General features: G+C 34.7%; 5 protein-coding genes and 1 long non-coding RNA gene across 6 annotated transcripts; 2 read left to right on the top strand and 4 right to left on the bottom strand.

The window, feature by feature from the left end:
• The first annotated feature begins 3,423 nt into the window (after positions 1-3,423).
• On the top strand, positions 3,424-5,945 carry LOC111317638 (protein PLANT CADMIUM RESISTANCE 2-like). Its single transcript, XM_022920074.2, has 4 exons — positions 3,424-3,951; positions 4,068-4,139; positions 4,254-4,466; positions 4,578-5,945. Exons 1-4 carry the CDS (start codon positions 3,564-3,566, stop codon positions 4,655-4,657), a joined length of 753 nt encoding a protein of 250 aa, XP_022775809.2. The 5' UTR covers positions 3,424-3,563; the 3' UTR covers positions 4,658-5,945.
• A 1,101-nt stretch (positions 5,946-7,046) lies between these two features.
• On the top strand, positions 7,047-8,468 carry LOC111317636 (alpha/beta-Hydrolases superfamily protein). The gene has a single exon (XM_022920073.2). It carries the CDS (start codon positions 7,305-7,307, stop codon positions 8,334-8,336), a length of 1,032 nt encoding a protein of 343 aa, XP_022775808.2. The 5' UTR covers positions 7,047-7,304; the 3' UTR covers positions 8,337-8,468.
• Positions 8,469-9,707: 1,239 nt separating this feature from the next.
• On the bottom strand, positions 9,708-10,539 carry LOC149520220 (uncharacterized). The gene is made up of 2 exons (XR_016334993.1): positions 10,215-10,539; positions 9,708-10,132 (listed from the first exon to the last, which is right to left on the bottom strand). It is a non-coding gene; the product is annotated as an uncharacterized LOC149520220 (long non-coding RNA).
• Positions 10,540-11,680: 1,141 nt separating this feature from the next.
• Positions 11,681-13,957, bottom strand: LOC149520219 (protein phosphatase PP2A regulatory subunit A-like). The gene is made up of 5 exons (XM_089756948.1): positions 13,820-13,957; positions 13,046-13,138; positions 12,443-12,582; positions 12,289-12,355; positions 11,681-12,207 (listed from the first exon to the last, which is right to left on the bottom strand). The coding sequence occupies exons 2-5, from the start codon at positions 13,064-13,066 to the stop codon at positions 12,088-12,090; spliced, it is 348 nt and encodes a 115-aa protein (XP_089613074.1). The 5' UTR covers positions 13,067-13,138; positions 13,820-13,957; the 3' UTR covers positions 11,681-12,087.
• Positions 13,958-14,751: 794 nt separating this feature from the next.
• Positions 14,752-18,273, bottom strand: LOC111318396 (serine/threonine-protein phosphatase 2A 65 kDa regulatory subunit A beta isoform-like). Its single transcript, XM_089756939.1, has 7 exons — positions 18,162-18,273; positions 17,287-17,709; positions 16,651-16,897; positions 15,884-15,996; positions 15,140-15,327; positions 14,911-15,025; positions 14,752-14,776 (listed from the first exon to the last, which is right to left on the bottom strand). Exons 2-5 carry the CDS (start codon positions 17,677-17,679, stop codon positions 15,172-15,174), a joined length of 909 nt encoding a protein of 302 aa, XP_089613065.1. The 5' UTR covers positions 17,680-17,709; positions 18,162-18,273; the 3' UTR covers positions 14,752-14,776; positions 14,911-15,025; positions 15,140-15,171.
• Positions 18,274-18,707: 434 nt separating this feature from the next.
• LOC111317635 (aluminum-activated malate transporter 4-like) lies at positions 18,708-23,663 on the bottom strand. Its single transcript, XM_089756908.1, has 7 exons — positions 23,062-23,663; positions 22,598-22,957; positions 22,353-22,490; positions 21,955-22,224; positions 21,379-21,515; positions 21,157-21,303; positions 18,708-19,657 (listed from the first exon to the last, which is right to left on the bottom strand). Exons 2-7 carry the CDS (start codon positions 22,953-22,955, stop codon positions 19,007-19,009), a joined length of 1,701 nt encoding a protein of 566 aa, XP_089613034.1. The 5' UTR covers positions 22,956-22,957; positions 23,062-23,663; the 3' UTR covers positions 18,708-19,006.
• Between the last annotated feature and the right edge of the window lie 42 nt (positions 23,664-23,705).

The raw sequence follows: 23,705 nt of genomic DNA, 5'->3' as shown, positions 1-23,705 counted from the left end.
AGGTGCTTGAAGTCTCAGTTTTGCTTGGTTTTAAACCCGTGACCAACGAGGCTGAAGATGGTTTACTCAAGAAATCGAACAATTTATTCAATTGACGTTTTTTTTCTTCTCACTGATGATGATGCAACTGCAAATATATACATTGCAAAGTGCAAACAGAATAGGCTTCAATAAAAGGTTAAATCTGCAACCAATTGGTAGAGGAAAAGACAGTTTTTTCCTCCCTAAAATATGGCGCATATATATATATATATATAATTTAAAGGGCCAATTTGTCATGGGTTATGGGGTCAAAACAAATGGTAGAACAATAAAATGGCTGTGGAATCTGCGTTTTGCATATGCAGGTCAATTGGAATTGGAGAGGGTAATGAACTACATTAATAATCATACCTTCAACTTTTTTCCTTCTCCCTGGAAATCACCGTTTGAGATGTTTCAGCTCCGTGGTTCCTATCCTCCGATTATGACAGATTATTTTCATCATTAACAAATTTTGCACCCTTGAACTCAAATTTTCACATTCAAATATGAGGAAAGCCTCCTTATTTTACTTTGCTGTTGAGATTAAAAGGGATGGGAAATCTGAAGTTTAGGATTCTTTTTGGATAATCAAAAGACATATGAATCTAACAAATTCCACACTTTTGCGTATGCTTGAATATGGAAGTGAGATTGATTTGGGTATTAAATATGTAGTTATTTTTGGATTAAAGGCTTTTTAAGTGATTTTAATCAGGCTATAAGCAAAAGAATCTTAGACATCGATCCTAAGGTGATGCGAAGAATTTGCATGACCCCACATGCAACATTAGTAGATCTATAAGTAGCTTCCAAAGTGAAGGGCTGATAATATCAGGATACTTGAATATCCTTGGATCAATTGAGGTCCAATAGTAGGTCAAGTCTATTTCCATCAAAGCTATTGTTATAGCATGTAAACAATAATCAATTTTTACTTTTGGGTACAGAGGACTAAGGCACACGAGCTAACATGCCTATTTCAATATCTTTTGACAAATATATTTATTCCAGTGACAGATATTGTAAGAACAACTTACTATAGAAGAAATTAGGCGAAAGACAACAAGCTATATCTCCTGTTTATGACTCTGGAAACTAATTCAATAAGTATTTCTTTGATGCAACCTTGTTCTGGTAAACGGATGAATTTATAATTTAAACAATGGAAAGATACAAAGATCAAAATACAAGACAATCCAAAAGAGACTCGAACTAGACAGCACAGTGAAGTATCTGCCAGAAAAGTACAATATGTAATGTTTGAAAGCAATTGTGAACTAAAGAAAGAACCAAACGACGACGATCAACGGATCAGGATAAAAAAGGGACTAGCATTACAACATGATAAATAAACAACCAAATTAAAATTGACAACAATGATATGGTGAAAAGAACGACGAGGACTCATGCAAGCATCGTTTCTGTAGTTGCAGAGCCACGCTCAAAGTAGTTAACGGTCCATTCCTGGTGCGATTATTGGTGGTTTAAGTCCCTCCCGTTTCCACTTCTCAACATTAGCTTGCCAACCTTCAGTAATCAGTGATCCGTCGCCAGTTTTTGTTAATTAAATAAATAAAATCGTATATTTATTAATGATTTGGATATTGGATTCCAAAGAATGAATTGACTATTCCATTAATCGTTACTCCTAATAATTATCAAAAGATGATATATATACTCTTCCACATATTATTGTTAATCACTAAGCCAAGACCTAGGATATATAAGATAAATTACCTATGGAGGGATCGGCCCCCTGTTCTTGAGCTCTCTGTACTCTTGAGAGAGAGAGCAAGGGCAGCAACAGCAATGAACAAACCTATCTCCATATGGAGCTTCAGGAAGTGAAAACAGTTGTCGTAGTTTGGTTCGATATAATCCGGCATAGAGCCACTCGCAATGGATGTTGCCCATAGCATAGTAGACGAGTCCCGATATTCCACATGCTGCTCATGCAATGCAAAAAATTTCATCCTAAAGTTAGGCCTTTGTTTAGTACCCAAATATATATTGTTGACTTTTCACCTGTCTATAGAATTAATCATGGCAAATGGAGATAAAGTTTATTACAACTCACATCTATCCCCTCCATCAATTATCTCAGCTATCTGCCCGAATGTGACGCATGGACAAGAAGAGAGAGTAAAAATAGCAATAAGAAACTGCAAAATTTAAATACGATAAGCTTTTCAGCTAGCTGCAATTACAATTAGAGGGGTCGTCGCCACGGTCATAGAGACCAGTCGTCCATTGCCCTTCAGGATACTGCTTCTGAAGTGGAGCAGATTTGGGATTGGCGGCTTCGATATTTTTCGGATCCATAACTAATAATTTTCCTGGGAGCTAGAAACAAGGGAGTACTAGATGAAGTTCAACGGAAGGGAGGTTAGGGTGTTGGAGTCATGGCATTGGTTCTCAGATATTTATGGTTTCCAAATGCTGATATTTAATTATGGCTTGAAAGTGATAAGGGAACTAATTAAGTTGATTCATGAAGAAAAATATAAATTCAATTCCTGAACTCGGAACCATATATGACCTCAAACCTATGGATCAAAGTTCCTATTAGACACGTAAATAGCAGAGAGACACTCAACCCCAATTAAATTTTTTTATAATAAATAAACTTGCGGTCATTGTTTATCTTGAAGGGGGCCTTTTTTAAGATTAGGAGTTATGCAATGCTGTCATTCATTATCTTCCAACTCGGCCTTGGACAACAGCCTTTTTTTATTGGTCGTTGACTTCAGCCATGAGAAGAACGGAAACATTAATATTTGCAGTCAGTCATGTAGTACTCACAGAAACTTCATTCAAGGTACATCATTGCTTTATTATAATATTTTTTTGACATCTATTCTGGTAAGGAAATTTGGGTTTTCACTTTCCATGAATTATATAATCGTGCATCATTGAAGACTTCAAGTCTCTTTTATTGATTTACAAACGTCGGTTCTTGTGGCGAGAATCCTTTGCTTTTCAGGTTTGTATTGAAAAGTGAAAGCATTTAAAAAATTCGCCCATTTCTTAGGCAATTCCTTGTCTTGTAGTGGATGCTCACATAAGAATGAATGGGTCAAATAATGGAAAAATCATGCGGAGTATACACAACTATAAATGATGGGAAAGGAATAATAACTCAAAAACGATTTTCTCCATATTTTAAAATTTTGTAATTTAAAAAGGTTGTTTCCGAGGTCTGTCATTCAAATGCATCGAAAAACCAATAATGAATTTGAAAGCTTAGTTTGATGGTTTCAGATATTGTCCATTTGCAAGCGAAAAAATGGACAGCATACTACTTTTAACATCAAATTCATGAAATATATAAATCCAGCTATCTAAGAATTTGAGCATTATTATCACAAGAGAGACTTGCACAATTACCTGACAGCAATGGGCTCTGTTCCTTGTCACAAAATTTCACTTTTCCAGGCTAATTAGCACAATAATTTTAGTTTAGATTTTTTCCAATTTCCATTTTTTTGCAAGCATAAATATATTCCACGTAATTTTGCCACAGCCAATAAAAATCATGCATGATTTACGGTTTCCCAACTGTTTCCTTGAAAAGACGCGTTCCTCCTGTAATGCAATATTTGAAACCGAACACTTTTGATTTTGAACATATAAAACATGCATTCTTCGATCTCTTCCAACATTCAATGCCTGGTATAAACATAATGTACGGTATTCCTAGTTCAATGGAGTTCGAAAAGGAGTCACCACTGCCATCACCATCAGCGCCTCCATATCCACCACCGCTTCCACTGTCGCCTCCGTTAGTGGTTACTCCAGCCACTAACTGTCAGATACCATTAAACAAATCTAAGCCATCAAATCCTCCAACTGCTCCCAATCCAGATTCTCATTCTCCTGTGCCATGGTCCACAGGCCTTTGTGATTTTTGCGACGATTGCAACAGTTGTAAGTTACAACATTTAACCAAAGTTAAACACACGACCATGTCTTCTTCAACTTAATTTATCGTCACATGCAATTTTATACTTTTAATTGATCTGATTCTATCGATCAATCGGCAGGTTGCTTAACATGTTGGTGTCCATGTGTAACATTTGGTCGAATTGCAGAAATGGTTGACAGAGGATCCACTTGTACGTTTCAAGAGATCACAAACCCTTTTACTAGAAATTAATTTCTGTTTAATGTATTGACAAAATATAAAAATTATAGTAATTATAAATGGTGCATTGCCTTGGTGGGTGCAGCATGTGGATTGAGCGGAGCACTTTACATGTTGATATTGTGCGTAACGGGTTGTTCCTGCATGTACTCGTGCTTTTATAGATCCAAATTGAGAGGACAATATTTCTTAAAGGAAAGCCCTTGCACTGATTGTTGTATCCATTGTTGCTGCGAAGAATGTGCATTGTGCCAAGAGTATCGTGAGCTCAAAAACCGTGGTTTCGACATGTCCATAGGTAATCATTTTTATACAATATTTATAGAAAGTAAGGCTTCTTAATTAATTTAACTATCCCACTCTCAGGATTTAATTTTTACTTTGTTTATGACCATTGAATTATATATAGGGTGGCATGGAAACATGGAAAGGAATAAAAGAATGGCTGCTGCAATGCCTCCAACAATAGAAGGCGGCATGTTTAGATAGAGCTATGATTCTATTTTTTTTCTCGTTATTTTACACAAGTGTAGAAATATTATCAATAACTAACTTACATGAACCATATATCTTATTTTATCTAAACAAAAAATCAATAGTTTAACATCCATTTTTCTTTGATCATTCTTTTACTGTTTGATATTTTTCTTTCTTTAAATCAATAGTTAAAAAAAAGAAAAGACCCAACATATATAAGGCGACAAATTCCCATACTGTAGGCTAATTAAGGGAGGTGGTTCAAGTCATGGATTTTGCTTCAATTTTCAACAAGAAAAGTGGATTGAACAGCAAGATCAGTAACTATGAGAGCAGATGTTTGAGTAGTTGGCCATATCTTCTATTGAAGACCACTCTTTCTTGTTCCCAAAAAAAAAAAAAAGAAAAAGAAAAATCCCGATGCGGCCATCCCATTTTTGAAAAATCACTGATCATTTAAATAGGAGTATGGAAAAGTTGACAAAATTATATGATTTTCATATCCTTGATATTTTATGAGTACATGAAAATAATATGTAGTTTAGCTAGTAACCTGTGAATTTATTGTTAATGTATTCGAGATTATTTGATGTTCTCAATTTACTACAAAGAATGAAGACATACTTCTTGGTTTTTGCTGAAATTTTGACTAGGATATAGTCATTTAGAACTTTCATGTTAGATGTCCCTCATCTATCATCATAATAAGCAAGATAAGGAAAAGCAGAAGAGGTAGAAGTATATCTGTCAAAAAGGGGTCCCCTCGAACCTAGCGAAAGCTAGTTAAGAGCTTGGATTCCCTAGAAATTATAAAAAAAAAAAAGAAAAAGAAAAAAACTAAAACACTTTCAAACGATTCACATAGTTAGCACTTAGTAGAATTTGAATATTCGGATCTATTCCATGAACAATTGGTGATAATTATTCTATTGTTCTACTGGCCAAAAAAAAATTTATTCTATTACTCCACGCCATGTGAAGGGTCATGTTTCACGACATCTTTCAACATGTGAATCAAATGATGCATTGACTAGCCTCAGCCTTTTTTTCTTTCAAGAAAAATCCTAAGCCTTTGTTGACAAAGCTAAAGTTACCATTTTGACAATGATAGAGAACTGCATTAGTTGAGCAGCATGTTATATGGTAGTCCTCAAAACATGGAAGAGGCTCATACTTATGATCTAGCTAGTTTTTCATTTTTTAAAAAATATATTTTATGATAATTAATCTCATTAGTTTGAATATTGTTCGTATCATTTACAATTATCTTTATTACAATTCGAAAGGTCATATCAGTATAGTTGGATTAATTTCATAATTATTGTAATTCGTTAAGAAAAAGGAGTTTACCTAATCCAAATGGTTCACATGGCCGTCTATAAATGACAGAAACATCAAGAATTCTATCCTCTAAGTTGCAAGCAACAATGACCCAAACGTAGTTGCTTGAAAAGATGTTATTGGGAGGCAACCTAAAAAGTTTGGGCCGTGATGTTTTGACTCCACTACATGACATGTCCCTCAATTCGTCAACAATATTAGGCCACATATTCTGAAGTAAACTTTCCTGTTCATATTGATTGTTTCCAACCTATATACTTGTATCATTCGATAATGCTTGAATATCTATCTCATCTTTGACCCCCGAACTTATGCCTTTAATCCAACTCTCCTTTCAATTAGATTTTGCCTTTAAGATTGAACTTATTTCGAACTTAAAATATTTCAAAAAAATTTGATTTGAAAAATTAAAATTACAATCAATTAATCTCAAATAATCTTTATTATATATGCACACAACTATCACATCTAGTAAAACAAACCAACATACTAATAAATACCGTTATATATGTAATTAGAGAAATTAAACAAACAAAAAAATTGGGAGGATTTGACACTTGAAAGATTCAAAACCTCGTCATGTCGGTCCGGCATGATGATTATATATTTTAGACCTTGAATTGATGTGACAAATGTGACATAAGTTCAATGTATGTTAATATATTTGTCATTCACTAGTGGGATGGCTACTTTTAGGCTATTGCAATGGTAGTGGAGACGAGACAAAGTGAAATTACTGAGAGGATTCCAATGTGAAAAGATTAATAAATAGAGCTATATAAGAACCGGTGGAGTTTGAGAAACGTGAATCTGGAGGAAGACCAAGATAAATTAAAGTCAGATTTGGGGTCTCCATTGACTTCTATTTTAATAATCTTGAGGAAGACCCTGTGTTTCATAGCTCAAAATGGCATGTGTTTTTCCTTGGCAATTAAGCCCACCAAAATTTGTTCATACCTTGACAGTAGTGCTGTTTACTTTTTTCGGCATACTGAGTGGCCCCAACTACGCCTTATAATTAACAAACAAGCCACCAAGATTGAAAGTGCGTGACAACAAAGGTCAGATCAATGTACCCATGATTCAGCGGAAACGCTCGACCCCCACGCTTTGATTCCACGTAAAGACATGTAGCTAGTACCCAGTTGCCCACTTGGCAACAAAGTATGGAAGTGGGACAATATCTTTCTCCTCATTTGATATTCCAACTAGCTCTCTTTCTCTCTCTCTCCTTATCATCTTGTTTCGTATATAAGCTATCTTAAGCAACCGGAAAATTCCAGTTTCTAACTTAACTCTTGTTTATTACATAATTTCTATGAGAAGAAGGAGAATGGCTACGACCATTGCTCTGGATCCAAGTTTTAGCCTACAGATTGGGAGGGGTTTAAATCAACATGGAGCTGTGATAGAAGAAATTGAAGGGCTGATTAAAGTGTACAAAGATGGACATGTGGAAAGACCACAGATTGTTCCATATGTTAGCTCCGCATTGCCTCCGGAGCTTGGTGTGACGTCAAAAGACTTGGTTATCGACAAGTTCACAAATGTTTGGGCACGTTTTTATGTCCCAAAGTCAAATCAGAAGCTCCCTTTGGTCGTTTACTTCCATGGAGGAGGGTTCTGTGTTGGCTCTGTCGCTTGGGGTTGCTACCACGAGTTTCTAGCAAAGCTAGCCGTCAAAGCTAGTTGCTTGATCATGTCGGTTAACTATCGTTTGGCCCCGGAAAACCCTCTTCCTGCTGCTTACGAAGATGGAATCAAGTGTCTAATGTGGTTAAAACAGGAAGCACTAAATGGGTCCAGTGAATGGTGGTCTAAGCAGTGCAATTTCAGTAGCGTCTTCTTAGCCGGTGATAGTGCTGGTGCTAATATTGCTCACAATGTGGCCATAAGACTTTGCTCTAATAATCCCCACCCTTTAACTGTTAAGGGTAGTATCTTAATACAGCCGTTTTACGGAGGAGAAGCACGTACAAATTCTGAAAAAAATATGGTCCAATCTCCTCGGTCTGCCCTCAGCCTAGCAACTTCAGATACATATTGGCGATTGGCATTGCCATGTGGCACCAACCGTGACCATCCATGGTGCAATCCATTGGGAAAAGTGTCAGCAAAAATATTGGAGGAGATGAGGGTTTTGCCTACTCTAGTGTGCATATCAGAGATGGATATATTGAAAGATAGGAACCTGGAGTTTAGTGCTGCCTTGGGTAAAGCAGGGAAGAAGGTGGAGTATGAGTTGTATAAAGGTGTTGGTCATGCATTTCAGGTTCTGAGCAAGTCTCAGCTCTCACAAACTCGAACCAATGAAATGATTGCCCATGTCAAGGCCTTCATTTATCAGTGATATAATGATCTTTCGTAAATTCATTTTCAAACATTTAATTTTTGTGTAGTTGTCCCATAGGCCATAGCTTGTAAATTCATTTTAATACTCTTGTTAAGTATATATAAATCACACTTATGATTGTAAGTGACACTTCAGGTTTAAAGAATAAGCATATATGGAAAATTAAAATTGTCAAAATTTAAATCTAATAATTGAAACAAAAAATTCAACCCTCAATTAACGAAAGAATACGTTGGCCATACGTCTTAACCATTGGACATGGAAAACTCCAACTTGCCTAAAAATTCTGTTCCTCCGGTTATTAGTGTCTGACATAAAAGTATGACTAATAGAAACCTTTTGACTTTTGAGGAATGGGGGCATTATAGACAATGACGTATGCCAAAGGTACAAGGAGACCTAAGAAACCATTGAACATGCCCATCTGCGGTCTGCCCCCACTATTTGGAATCAGCTTAATGCTCAAGGATTTGATCAATAGAACTTAACAAATGGCACTGACTTTGATCCTGTATTGGGATTCCCTGGAATATTTTACTTTTGATACCAAACTTGAAGGCTTGAAAGCATCACCAAGGGGTGATCCTTCTCCTAACGGTTTTCAGCTTTCTCAAGCTTAACCATGGACGCCTGCTTGAGCAATCCAGGGAAAGCTGGTGCGTGCAGAAGCATAATCAGAAATCAAAATGGGGAGTACTTTATTGCTCAAGAAGTCTTGGAGTTGACTGTTGAGTTAAATTATTATGGTGGCTGACAGACGGGTTAAAAATCCTTGCTCAACGTACAATTCCCAACTGGCACCTACTTGGTTAATCAACTCACCAATATAACAACAAACAGGCGCCTGTGAAATCTTTAATTTCTGATTGCAGGTGGCTAATGAACAAGCTGGGGGTTCGGGAAGTGAGGCATGTCGCCAACCACCAAGGAGTTATGCCAATGAACATGATTTTGACTATTGTACTAAGCGTTAATCCAAGTAGCTGATCGGGAACTAGTGGTAATATTTTGGGAGCAACCCGCTCCAATAATCTGTGAAAAATTTCTACTTCAATACTACAATCCTCCTTTTATTGGTTAACAATCCCCTTGATAATCCAAGTTTCTCTTAACCATGAAGTAATTGCTCTTTCCGTTCTAATTAATGGTAGGGGTACTCATGTATCCTAATGTGTAAACCTTTGAAATTTGAAAAAAAAAATGTCATTTTAAGCTTCGATTGTATTATTTTAATTCAGAACCTTTTTAAAGAACCCTTACAATTATTTAATTAGCCATTTTTATTAGATAGTTAATTTGGTCAAAATTGGTGGAAAGTGTTCAATCGGGCAAACACCTTTTCGATCTATTTATATTAATAGCAAGGAATAATTGAAACAAATAATTTATTAAAGAGATTTGAAATCTGTATACAATAATTAAAAAGTTTAAAGAGTACCTGCAAATTATTCAAACCATAAAATCTTCTTCTGTCGACTATAAATTGATAGATAGATAGTATATAAAACATTCAATTTTCAGTGATATACATAAACCAACTAACTAGTTTATATATATCAATTAGAACTATATATCAGTTATTTATTAGGGAGGAAAGCCTAAATTAAGCTTTTATATGTAATATTATATAAATTCAATTACGGTTTCGGATATAAAGCTAAAATGAATGTACCACAAACTCTAAACCTTTTTTAAGGTCCGAGGTTGATGTGTTGGTGCCTTCATTTTTGCGTCCATGGCTTCAGATTCTTGCTCAAATGAATATTCCAGATATAAAGCTAACGTCTCATTTCCTGCAAAAGCATATGTATTTTTTTTACGTTAACATAAACATTTATTTATTGCTCAAAATTGGAGAAGATTAGCAAGATTTACCTCCAGAATTCTTAACCTAATCTCATCTCTCGTATGCCATTGACACGAGGCTCCTACAATGTTAAAAACCTAGATGGTGATCAAAGGCTCCGTATTTAAACTTGAAGAACTTCCGGTAATAAGCAATTATAGAGTATATGGTAATTCAATGCTTGCAACCCTATTACAAAAGTTTAGGTTTATATATATATATATATATATATATATATATATATATAAAAGATATATACTTTGGAGATGATAAGAATAATTAATAAGAAAACAGAGGAAAAGAGAGAATAAAAGTTACTGGATATTTATTTATTTATAGAAATGAAGAATGGGTGTAAATATACCTGTTGAGTTTCGGAATAAATAAGGTTTGGGGTTTGTTTTTCTTCCTGGAGGGTTGCTTCCATGTTTCTTGCGCGAGACGAGGAAGGGTCAATGTCTGGGTTCACATGAAGTGCAGAGTGTTGTAATTATGTATGCGAAGAAAATAGGCCCTAATAATACTCTATATATAATTTTTTTTTGAATGGAGATTTGGTGGTTGGGTTCAATGGGGTTGAGCCACCAGTCCGAGTTGACAACGCTTCAACCACCAAAATCTATGATTATGGCTTAAGAAGAATTAATATATAAGAACTTAAGAGGATCATTAATATTCTCTTGAGTGGCTAGAGATAAAATAATATTTAAAATTTCATAATCACTATGTTATTTCTTCATCTCCGAGACATGAAAATAGCATCATCCAAAAAACAAAAAGATGAAGACCATAAAAGTATATAAGTATATATCTTCATCTCCGAGAGAAGTAAAAACATTCTTTTTTTTTTTCAATCAAAGTGTGGATTGCCCTAAAAACTAGTATTTGATGAGATTGGATCTGGAGAAAAAACTCGTTTATATAATTTAAGTGTTTTGACATATATGTTGTGTTCCATGGTAAATTTGAAATAACCACTTATCCATGTGAGTAAAAAACAAAATAATAAAAAAAAAAGGAGAATAAGAAGAAGTGGAACTAAGTGTCCAATCATATAGATGTGTCATGTGAACTCAATTGAAGGGAAAGTTTGAGGACAAGACTTTGAGAAGGCTTATGTTATGCATGGGGATTTGGCACAACTTCCTTTCAAATGTCCCAATAAAAAATAAATTGAAATTTCAAGTGGTGGTGGGTAGCTAGGCTTGCCGTGACTACCCTTCGTCTTAATCCTCATTTTCCTTTTTATCGTCAGCCAAATCACTACTTATATTTGAAGGTTGGTAGACTTCATAATGCATGTCCTACGTCTTCTACTTCCCCAAAGCTAACACCATTACTTTTATTTAATGACCACTTACATTTTTTTTTTGTGAATACACCCTCAAAAAAGTAAAAGGAAAAAAAAAAACCCAACAAAATTTTTTTTGGTAAACACAAGTTTTATTCTACTAGATCACATCTTCTCAAATTATTACTATTAACCAACATTAACTTAAAAAAAGATTAATAAAACAATATTATTAAAAATAAAATATTACATATTAACCAAACGTACACTATATTCAAAGGCATAATGTAGTAAAATTCTCAGCCGGGGCCAGGGGACATGTTTTTCGTTTGAGAACAAAAAGAATAAAAATTAATAATATATAAACACCAAAAATCAAATATTTCAAAGATTAATTAGGGATATGTGTCTCAAGCTTGAACACAATTTCAGTAGGCAAAAATAGCTTTCTGCGTCAGTCAGCCCACAAGATGCAACGAACGAAGCTAACAATCAGAGCATAGGAAAAGACAAAACCAACCAACCTGTTGAGCAAAAACAAAGCACCTCCAGAAAAGTGGTCTTTGTCAATTGGGAAGGTTTTGACAGTGAGTCCTAGAAACAAGTCTGGCCTAGCTGGACATCAGGACATGGTCGATTGACTGAAGTCCTTGGTTAGCAAAATAACGGACATCAATATCTGGGTCCTCACTCAGCATAGCCAAGCATGGACGGATTGTCTTCTTCACCACCTATTGCAATAAAAACTAATTAAAACAAGAAACAGATGGAACCAAAAGGTGGTATGTTATGTTGAAAATTGGGATACGAACAGACTGATCAACGATGGGAACAAGAGACTGCAAAACTTTTGCCACATTAAACTTAATGTTGGCAACCCTGCAGAAAGCAAAATGTAGGCAACCAATTAGTGATCACTTGATCGGAATACTAAATACACCTTCCATATTGATTTTGCTCACAAACCTGTCTTTTGATGCATTGATGATAACTGGCAACAGTTTAGAACATGTTATTTCTGAGCCCATAACAGGAGCAAGGAGAGAAATTGCACGGAGACTGGTCATCCGATAGAGATACTGTGAATTGTTAGCCATCTCTAACACCTGCTCAGATAACAACCAAACTTCCTCGTTAAAGATAAGCGTAAACCCAATGAAAAGTAAATTAAATAGGGGACATCATATACACATAGCAAAGGTCTATTCAGTGGGGTTATTAACAAGCCAAAGAATGGAAAAAACTAAAAAAAAAAAAAAAAATCCACAGAGAAATTATCAAATCAATTCTCACTAAATCAAAGTAATGCAGTCCATGGCTTAAAAAGAAACGAAAAAAAATCAGTACAGGCCAAGCAGGGCATTCCTGCAAAAACAATGTAGCTCATAAAATTTTATTTTGCCATAAAGGATTCTCGTACAACCAAAGCAAAGACATAAGGACAAGCAAAGAAATTTGTTTATATTTCAGAAAACACTTCCTATTTGCTTTCAGCAGTAAAAGTAACATTTTTTCTTCTTTTAGTTTACTCTCTTTTTTTTGGGTGAAAATTAAAATTATTGGACAAACCTTTGGAATAATGTGCTGCATTGCCCAATCTGGGCCAAATTCTTCAGCAAGACGCTTTAAATTGTTACCAGCTGTATCTCGAATAGAGTAAACCTTTAATAATACCCATGCAAAATAGTGCTTAGATTAGATATCATAACATTGTTTGCAATCAGTAAATGAATATTAACAATGTGGCAGTTAAAGCATTCACATATTAAAAACAGACTTTTCAGTTTATATGTTACTCCCTCCTAGCCGACTTAATATGCTGATTGTAGCCTTCTAAATAATAATACTAATTAGAAGCCAATAGCATTACTTCCTGATATCATCGAGCAAAATACGGAACAAAGCAACATAAAATGTGGATGCATTAGATATATTTTACTTGAACTAGTGCATTATCAAACTAGACAAAAAAAATTTAGAGAGGAAAGAATATTTAGCAAACTAATCAACAATATAAGAAATTCTATTGTTTAATTATTTGAAAATTTAAAATTTCTTTTCCCATCTTGAAGCCTTTGAAAGTAATATAACAAGTGCATCTCATCCTGGATCTTTAGTCAATGCATAATCACCAAAAATATCAGTCTACTCACGAGACAAACATTAGATATACATAAAGGTTCTAAGGCACTAATTAAAAAATGAGAAATAAAATATAATAAAAAGATAAGAGTACAGAAGTAAGGGAAAATGCAAAGAAAAAATTTGTATGCAATGACTAATGCATAAAAGCAAAAGTGTTTGACTTTTAGCTATACACATGCAAGGTAGGAAGACACAAACCTTGTCCTGCAATCACTGCATTCAAAGGGGCACCAAGTGTATCATCAAAAAACCCAACACCTAACTGACTTGCCTATAATGGTATATACTCAATTATTGCAAGCCGAACCCTCCAATGTCTATCCTCAGCAAGCTCAACAATGGCTGGTAATAAGGATTGGGACAATAGATCAATTCCAATAACCTGCCAGAAAGACTAAACTTAAAAAACTTGAAGGCTGCTTGAGAGAATGAAGTTAACTTCAATATAATGGCTTCACGTAGAAATCACTAATAGCATGAAAACCAAATAATAAGTTGTGATTAAAACTTGAATCTATTCATTATTAGTAGCCACATCTAAGACCCTGGTTCCATTCTGCTTCAACCGCTTATTTGTCTGATAAAAGTTGGAATCTCAAGCAAAAGCCAGATAACCAAGGTGGCGAAAAAAAAAAGCATATCAGCACGTAGAAAACAGGGTGAAGGTTTAAATTATACCAAACCTGATTCACTTGATCAAGCTTGCTGATTATGTTAAGGCGCACATCAGGAAATTCATCCTTCAAAAGGAAGAGAAATATTGGAAGAAGCTGCTTGAGAGTTGCATCCTGCAAGGAGCATCAGATGAAATTCAATAATCCCGTAAAAGCAAATTAAACCAGTATCTTGATGCATCCAGCATGAACATTGAGAAATCTGTTAAAACAACCACAACTCAACAATTATTAATAAAAAGACCTTATATCAGTCCAAAACAACTTGCTAGGACAAAATTTCTATTGGTAAAATCAATAATTTCTAGCTTGTATTTATTTGTCCTACATTACCAGAGTAAAACAAACCTTGAAATGTTCTAGGGTACTTCTTCATCGAGGAATTACTCTATGTTCTTACCTTTCCAAGGATAGAAGCCATGCCCATGATAACTTAAGCCAAAGCAGAGCGGACATGTTGGGAAGAATCAGATGGCAGTTCCTGTAAAAGGTATTTGCAATGCATTGAGATGAGAAGATGGCCAATATTAAACATAAGATGAAACAAACAGCAGTGTCTTCTCTAACAGGAAATTTTATAGAGGATCAGAAGCTTCTTATCATAAATATCTGTACCTTAACACAAGGAAGAATATGTTGGATTGCAAGTTCTGGACTCAAAATTTGACAAAATTTAGTTACTTTTCCGGCAGCTGCTATGCGAACTTCAGCCTCATTATCCCAAAGTAACCTATGCAGGCACCAAGTCAGTCCTCAAAACACAAAAAGTCAATAACAAAAATCACCTTAGGTTATTGTGACTAAAATCAAGAGAAGATAATTACTGGCCAAAACACATCGTAACTGTGTAAGATAGTGATAGATATGGTTACATCCTCATTTTGATATAGGGGAAAATTCCATCCATGTAGCATTAACATATTTCATCAGCGGCTTTGCAATAAATAAATAACTAGTAGAATCCTGTCCCACAGCTTCACAAAGTTCATATAATTGATTTGCAACCATATAACGTACACGCCAAGATTTATCCTGTTAGTTACAAGAAATAGAAAAAATATAAGAGCATGTAGAATCAACAAAACTTTTTTCACGCTAAAGATGCTTGAAATCATCAAAAAAAATTTTCTTTTATATGCAACGAAAAACAGAGGATAATCAATAGCATTCCCACCGCTGCACCCTTTTAGAAAAAGTTTATTAAATCATGATAATACATCAAATCAGCATGATAAGTACATGATAAATATTGCTAATGCAATAGAATAAAATCTTTTTGTCACTAATTGAGGACTGACTTCTAAACTTAACCTCCACATTATGTAACCATAGCTTTATGTTCTTTGAGTATGATACCCCATAGATCATGCAACATTACAAAAACTATTAAATCATTACTAAATAAGTACAAATAACCTGTTATAAAACTACGTTGATACATGGCAACAATTTACATAAGGTTATCAACAGTTCAATTTTTCCATAAGACATGACTCAGAAAATTATAAGAAACAAAAACAAGACAACATTTGTAAAATTCACATAAAATTAAATGAAAACGGGAGAAATATACATCATCTACACATACCAGGGAGAAATTGACAATTACAGGGAGAATGTGTGCCACACAATCCTGGGGCTCTAACAACTTTCCAAGAGTGGCACATCCCTCAACAGCCAATAATCGAACTGCATCATGATCTGATATACAAATTTAATAAAAGTTTCTTGCGTGAAATCATTATAAAAAAAAAAAAACCAGTTCAGCTACTAATGCTTTACTAAAACCATAAAACAAATACCATAATATTATTTTTATCAGGAACCTAATATTGCAACATTCCTACATGATAAACCTAAGATTCTGATGCTGGGACCTGTTTTAGAAGCTATCAGGTGTCCTCACCTATGCCCATATCCCACAAATCACTTGCAGGTTGCAGCAGCCATGGGAGGATGACTAACCTTTTATCTGTTGCTAGGTTTACATCCCACTACATTTGTAGCTCAGTTATAAAAATTATGATGGAGAAAACTAAGAAGCTTTATATTAAATTTTCAATAACAAATTGTGCTAGACTGCTAGTCTATTTCCAATTAAATAAAAAATTAGTCAAGTGCATTCCATGTAGAAAACAAAATTAGTTTTGTTTTCAAGCTAGATGGCCTAAAAAACACTTGACGAAATGTCTGTAAAGGCAAAAAATTCATTTACTAAAAGCATGGAGGAGGAGCTGGGGGAGGGCAGTAGAGGAGAAGAAAACAAGCAGTATCCGTCTGTGGAAAGATAAATAATGTTACTTATCAACAACTGAGATTTCCCTCAAGCAAGTATGTCTTAACCAGTCAAATTACCATCTTGTGTAAGATCCTCAAATATTTGCATGATGTCAGCTTTCAAATAAGCATATTCAACTGTTGCAGCAAATTTCGCCAGATTTGATGCAGCAGACTTTCTTACCATGGGCATGTCATCTTGACACAATTGACTGTATATTAACCGTAATTCTGTTTTGAACATCTCAGGGGCACTTGGATAAGCAATATGAAACAGCCCACAGGCTGAAACTCTAGCTGTAAACCATTCACCAGCAGCCAGCCTCTGAAGGTTTAAAAATAAATAGAACATTAAAAAACATAGTGCCAATTGGCACAAAAACTTTTGGTAACTGCACCTTCACTGGAGGTGCTTATGAATTCGAAGGGAGCCTAAATCTATTAGTCATAAACCATGTTATCCTTACTATAACTTAAATTCATTTGTTATTGTTTTCATTTAGTCACAAACAGTTGAAAGTTGAAGGGCTTTTAAAATTCATTGACTGCAGTTACTATAACTTGCTTAACTAATTCCAGCACCTCAATTTCAGGCCACCAAAACAGTTTTTTGGCATATAAATTAAGCACCTAATACTCTTTAAATTAGAGCTTTATTGTAAGCTAAATCTCATTAAAATAAATAATAGCAAATTAAGAAACAAAAAGTCTAACCTTAACTAGAGGGATAAACCAGTCTACCAAGTCATTATCCCTCATCTGTGATCCAATTCTGCATGAGGACTCGACAGCTTTATCTGTTACACAGGTTTCCTCAACACTGCAAAAGGTTTCCAAAGGTGGCAGCAAAACATGGGCATGCTCAACACCCCCAACATAAGGAATAAACACTCCCAGCTCCTCAGCCGTTGCAAGAAGCACCTCATCATCATCATCATTGTTTTCACTCAGAAATGGAATTAATTCCTTCCTGGTTCCCTCTTCCCCAAGAGCACGTGCAATCGTTGAAAGCCTATGGATTGAGTTTAAACGAAGTTGGATGTCATCATTTTTTAGCTCATCAATCAGGAAAGCTATTGGATACAACGGTTCTTCAACCATAGACATCGTATGTCAATGTCCGATAACTTTGATTGACTGCACAAGTACAGAAAATAAAAAAAAAAGCCATAATCAATTGTTTATTACGAATCTTTTCATATATAAAGTAACAGTGTTCATCTTTGATCCTTAAATCTCATAATTCAATAATACTTCCGTATTCATTGAACTTACAAGCAATTCAAACAGATAAAAGTTGATAAATAGATCAATCTAAAACAGCATGATCCCAAACAAACCCTAGAATTCAAATACAAAAAGTGAAAAAAAATTAAACAACGATTTGAAAAGAAAAACAAGGAAAATGAAATTCGAATTTGAAAATTGAAAATAACATGCACTGTAAGATCGGGAGATAACAACATTAACTAACTAAGACAGACATAACTCTAAATTAATAACTAAAGAATCAATATTTAATTTAAAAAAAAAGTAGAAAATGTTAGAGAAAGGCGATAAAACTGAGAAATGGGGAGAGGATAATTTACCGATCTCGACGCCTTCCCGCCGGCTGTCTCTAAAGAAAAAGAAAAAAAAAAGTGAAATATTTTCGGCTTTTGTAATTAATTAATTACTTATTTCTTGTAATTTAATATTGTAATAGTTGTATTTTGAGGCCGATGATATGGGCCATTTTAGATTAATAGGCAATGAAACGTCCAAAGCCCAGTTAAAGAGGATTATGGGCCAATGGTGCCTTTACCTTTTGAAGAAAATAGGTAAAATTGTATATCGGCCCTCCGAAGTTTTCTTAATCTGATCCTTGCGTGAAATTTGTAATTGATTTGATAAATTTATTTCAAAATTTATTGCACATTTTATTTTTCTCGTCTTCCTTTATTTCCTATTAACGGCTTTAATATCTATAATCTATAATATATTAATAAAAAAAATATAAAATATAAAATCTTTCAAACTAATGAAAATAAACATATATTTCATTATATTTCTAAGTTGTCATTTTAATTTTTTTTATTATAAATAATAATAAGATTTATCCAATTTAAAAATAAAACTCTACTTTGACTGAAAGATTTTTATTAAATAAAAAACTCTTACTGTGCTTTTCTTTCCCTCTGAATTTTCATTACTGTGCTTCATCATCAACAAAATAAGATAAAAACTTCAAGAAAATCAATTTCAATGGCTGGACTCACCCTTTACATGAAGGTTCTTCCCAACTGCATTAGTGTAAAGTTAGGGCATTTAGATAGGCAAGCTACAACAAAGCAGAACTCAATGTAGAACTTGTCTTGCCAACTGCATTCGAATCAATTTAGTTCCTCATGGTCGAAACTCAAAATATGATCCTTGACCAATTTTTTTCTAGACTTCAGTTCTTTGAGTGAAAGCAACTTCTTAGTCTGTTCCAAAATCCTGTCACCTCTTTTCCAACTGGTTGGTCAATGGGTACCTTAAAATTTGCTTTCTCACTAAGCTCTTGAAATGCGTCCACGAGATTTTGGAGTCTTGCAACAAACTCAATCAAGAGTGATGCGAATGTTGCTAAAGATAGAGAGCTAGCACTTTCATACATTTTGGATTCCGGTTGGTTTAGTAATGCATCTGCAGTAAATGAGAGACGTGGCCATGATGGTTTCTGGAGTATACTCTCTGAGGTAATTAAATCTGGCATGCGAGAGTCCATGCTGGCCATGTTTGAGTTCTGAACATCCCACATATCACTGAGGGATTTGATCACTTTATTCTCATCATCTTTAACATCAATTATGCTCACAGGTTCTTCATATTCCCTGAACTGTGGTGCATTTGCCCAGCTTTCTGAATTGACTAGAAGGAATGAGTTTTCGTCTATCTTCATTTGCAAATCCTCTCCTGCCTCGTGTATTTCCCCGAGTATGTCTCCAGAGCTTAACTTTTCCATCTTTTGAATTTTGTCTCCAAGCTCACGCAGCACTTTAGCGCCTGCATTACCAACCCTCTGAAGCTCAATAGAAAACGCTTGTCTCTTCTCCGGTGGTGCCTGCATGTACAAATTTACAAGATCTAATTATGTAATTAATATCTCCAGGGATGTTGTCCAAAATTGTCAATAGGAAATATGTGCTAACACACGGTTGTATCTACAAAGGAACCATAGGAAAAGGAAACAACATTAGTTTAGTCTAGTGGCCAATTGGGATTCTTGTTGCAAGATTGTATACTTTTTAACTTCATGGTGAACAAATGGAGCATTAAGTGCAGGCTAAGATGAATAGATCATTGAAATTTTCAAAAGAATATTCCATTGTCAATGAACAGTGTTAGCCAATATGTGCCAATGCACCATTGTAGCTGCTAGGGAAAGGAAAAGGAAACAGCTTTGTTCTTGTGCGTAATTTTGAATTCTGGTTCTGGTGCTTTGGAAACAAATGGAGTGTTAAGTGCAGCCTGTGGTGAAAGAATGCAAAGTTCAAAATAGCCTTACATTGTCTACGGATGCTGTTTGTGGCATCCTAGCCACAGCACTGTTTACATCAGAGAAGCAGCAAATTTAATTACATAAATCTACTAACCTCCCACGATAAGTCCTAGATTGCTAAGAGAAACGAAGATATTTTGCTAAGAGACTGTTGTGAAGAACCTCAGGAAAGCGGTAACCATAACTCCTTTTTTATGGAAAGAAGATAGTATTTTATAATGGATTTATCACTAGAAATTTTCTATGGACTCAATTCAGAAATACAAGCTCACTTCTAGAAGAGGCTTCTGCTATTCTATCATTCCGGATATACAAGCACGTTCCATGCCCTTCAGGAACTATTTGTTTACCATTAAACATCATCACTTCGCTTCTTAGTTGAAGACATAAAATAATAATGCCAGTGTTGAAATAAACAGGAAAAGTAAAATAAAGGAAACTTTGTATCATTGCATAAGTGGAAACCAAATATTTTGTTGGAAAATCCAAAGCTTTGCCATTTTGATTGGGTCTTGTTGTCTTCCTTATTGACAAAGTAATAATCTCAGGCATCACCCTTTGAAGAGGACCTATCATATACAAATAAAGGTCCGCAACAAGTACAGAAGGCTTTACTGTCTAAACTACGTAGGTTGTTTTATTACCCAACTTCTTAGCCTATTACCATTCTTCTGATTGCTTAATAACGCAACGACGTGCCAAACGATTAGCATTAAATTAATAGAAGGCGGTTCTTCTAAATATTATATGAAATTATGGGCACTTTACAGCTGTGGGATAGGAGTGTCCATAACTCTGGTGAGGCACACTAAAGAGGAAGGAAATACTAAACAAGCACTGATGCTGAAAAGAAAAGTCTAGCAACCTTGTTTACTGCTTTGAAAAAGAGAGTTCTAGCAGGAGTAAAACAGATAAGTTTGAAATATATATAATTCAAAAAATGATTTTCTAAATATTTGGTGAAGCTGTAATCTCTGTGGATCTTTCAACAAAAACCCACGGAGTAATAATGTTGCTAGTAATGATTTCTTTGAAAATATGCAATGAGATAGTGTTCTCACCTGAATTTCTGAAAGTATACATCCATGCATTGCCATGACCATGAATGCACAATGTCTTAGTGCACCACTTACTTTGACATAGTTTCTCCAAGGATAGTTGAATGTCCTGTAAGGACCGTGTGGAGGCTCCCATAAGGCAAAATCTAGCTGGAAAAGTAAAACTCAAAATAAATAAAATGGAGATAAGGAAGACAGGATGAAAACTGGCATATGAGAACATACCAGAGATTCCTCTTGGCTTGAAGACTGTACAACTGATCTGTAGCCGCTATACAATGGATCATCAGATGCTTGGTATGTAAGAATTTTGGAAGGGATCCTCTCATATTCAACACATTGCAGGTATCCATTAACACAGCCTAGAAAAGAAAGTTCAAGGTTATATATTAAGCAATTTATCATCACTGTAAGTAGTACAACTTCAAAACAGAAAATTAAGGAGTTCTATAGACAAACTACTCAGAGCACTACTGAAAAAAAAGGGGTTAATCTCAGGAATGACTTCTAAATTATAGTGAAATATCCAATGTGGTATTTAACCTTTAAAAATCTCTAAGATAGTATTTAAATTATGAATCGGTTAACTAATATGAAAGTTAAAGAGTTGTTTGTCTATTATGTATTATTATTTGAAGCTAATCATATTAAAATTAAATATCTCATTAGTTAAGATATTTATAGTTCAAATATCATATTAAAAAATTTTAAAGTTCAAGTATCATATTAAATATTTCACTATAATTTAGAGGTCATTCATGATATTAACAAAAAAAAAAAAAAACATAACTAAAAGCTAACCTTCCAAGGAAGAAGCAACACTCTTGAAATTTTTAACCACCAATTTGTGTAAATCCTCCCCTGACCATATGGGGTATATGCATATATTTACAACCAAACAAATGCCAGCACCAACCGCAATAAGCAACAATCGATAAAAAGCAGTGTCGAAAAAGGTTCTTGACTTGTTTCCAGATACCAGTACAATACAAAATGTCAACAAGAAGACCCGAAAACCATATTCATATGTCTTCATCGGAGGGTACAATTTGCAATAGCTTGCACAAAATCCTAAAGCAGAACAAAATTTTTAAGAGTTATAAACAGAATGATATTGTGAGCAGGAAGATACATTATAAAGGAAAGTTCATGTGTATTTACAGTTGATACTATTTAATGCTAGAAGCCTAGAACTCAACCTGCTATGAAAATGCTTATCAAAATAATAACTTCTTCAAACTTTCCAGACTTTATTGATACTTCTGCAATGCCTAAAGCAAGGGCTCCTGCAGAGAAAGTCCCTAAAGCTCGATTGAATCCTTTGTTAAGTGTTGCACCTACGATAGAGATATTGATTTCATTGCCACGATCCATTTAAAAAAAAAAATGAATTAGTGGAAAATTTGAATTGGCAGAAATGGGACGTGAATATTGAAGCAAATACCTACGCTGAATTCGAAAACCACGACAACAGTAAGAATTGCCCAGATCGAGTATTGACTAACATGCCTTAGAGGCTCTTTGAAAAATATAAGCAGTGATACAATTGCTAGTGAGGAACCCATTTTTGCAGCAAAAAAGACCTTCCTAGGATCTGATCGACCCATTTCATATAACTTAACAAAGGTTTCTTGCAAACCGTTCCAAAAATTATCAATTGAATCAGAACATGATCGAAAACACCTGCATTTAACTCCATCCTCACAATCACCGTAGCTGTTCAATCCAAATTCCGAATACCCTATCCTTGGAAGCAGCCTTTCTTTACTCTCAGAACCCCGCAAAAAAGACCTCCCTGCCATTTCTGCATCAACAGACAAAAAAAAAAAAAAAAACCAGAAACAGTGATTTAAAAGACCCCACAAAAAGTCTTTTCCTTTATCATAAACTGAACTTCTTTTAACATACCTTATAAAGGATGAGTAGCAGATCAGAATAAGTTATTGATATAACTACAATTTCGAAGAACATACGAGTATATACATCTGGATTCAATGGAGAAAGGGTAGTGGGATCAAAACGATGTCGTTTGTTTATGTGAGGATGGTATAGATGGAAGCTTGAGAAGTAGTTGGCAGTTTTGATTGAAGAGGAAAGGGAGAAATAGTAAAGAGTCGTAGAGTGGCAGGAGAGAGAGACATGGCATCATCAGGTTCAAAATCACTCACTCCACGCGTCACAGGCCACTTGGTACATCAATTAAACAAACACATTGGAATAATTAGTTGACTTCGAGAAAAGTCCGTCGAACCTCAAAAAAACCATTGTCTCCCCTATTTTTAGTTTCTTCATTGTCTGTTTAAGCTTGAATGCATAATATAACACATTCCGAAGGACTTTTATGAGTCGACGGGAAATGATTTTCTGGGTTCATGCTTAACATCATTCAAGAAAGTGGCCCTTTTTTTGTTCATAAATTCATTTGTTGAATAAATGATTAGAAAGATAAAACACATTATCTCCACTCATCTTTCGTTTGCTTTATGGCGAAGGTTTTTCTTTTGGTTTCGAGATTTGTTTTCGTCATTACTCATGCCAGGATTAACAGGGAT

The sequence above is a fragment of the Durio zibethinus genome, chromosome 2 (assembly GCF_047325235.1).
Source record: "Durio zibethinus cultivar Kanyao isolate XHJ-2024 chromosome 2, ASM4732523v1, whole genome shotgun sequence".
Taxonomy (NCBI): domain Eukaryota; kingdom Viridiplantae; phylum Streptophyta; class Magnoliopsida; order Malvales; family Malvaceae; genus Durio; species Durio zibethinus.
This window is presented reverse-complemented; position numbering and strand designations above follow the sequence as displayed.

Coding starts and splice junctions, on each gene's coding strand:
- LOC111317638 (XM_022920074.2), top strand. CDS start 3,564: ATGATTTACGGTTTCCCAACTGTTTCCTTGAAAAGACGCGTTCCTCCT. Junction 3,952..4,067: donor TTGCGACGATTGCAACAGTT/GTAAGTTACAAC, acceptor ATCAATCGGCAG/GTTGCTTAACATGTTGGTGT. Junction 4,467..4,577: donor TGGTTTCGACATGTCCATAG/GTAATCATTTTT, acceptor AATTATATATAG/GGTGGCATGGAAACATGGAA.
- LOC111317636 (XM_022920073.2), top strand. CDS start 7,305: ATGAGAAGAAGGAGAATGGCTACGACCATTGCTCTGGATCCAAGTTTT.
- LOC149520219 (XM_089756948.1), bottom strand. CDS start 13,066: ATGCAGCACATTATTCCAAAG. Junction 12,356..12,442: donor ATCAATGCATCAAAAGACAG/GTTTGTGAGCAA, acceptor TGCTTTCTGCAG/GGTTGCCAACATTAAGTTTA. Junction 12,208..12,288: donor TTCCCATCGTTGATCAGTCT/GTTCGTATCCCA, acceptor TTATTGCAATAG/GTGGTGAAGAAGACAATCCG.
- LOC111318396 (XM_089756939.1), bottom strand. CDS start 17,679: ATGTCTATGGTTGAAGAACCGTTGTATCCAATAGCTTTCCTGATTGAT. Junction 15,997..16,650: donor TGAGGATCTTACACAAGATG/GTAATTTGACTG, acceptor TTTGTATATCAG/ATCATGATGCAGTTCGATTA. Junction 15,328..15,883: donor TAATTGTCAATTTCTCCCTG/GTATGTGTAGAT, acceptor TGTAACTAACAG/GATAAATCTTGGCGTGTACG.
- LOC111317635 (XM_089756908.1), bottom strand. CDS start 22,955: ATGGCAGGGAGGTCTTTTTTGCGGGGTTCTGAGAGTAAAGAAAGGCTG. Junction 22,491..22,597: donor GGTTTTCGAATTCAGCGTAG/GTATTTGCTTCA, acceptor TCTCTATCGTAG/GTGCAACACTTAACAAAGGA. Junction 21,304..21,378: donor CAAGCCAAGAGGAATCTCTG/GTATGTTCTCAT, acceptor TTACTTTTCCAG/CTAGATTTTGCCTTATGGGA.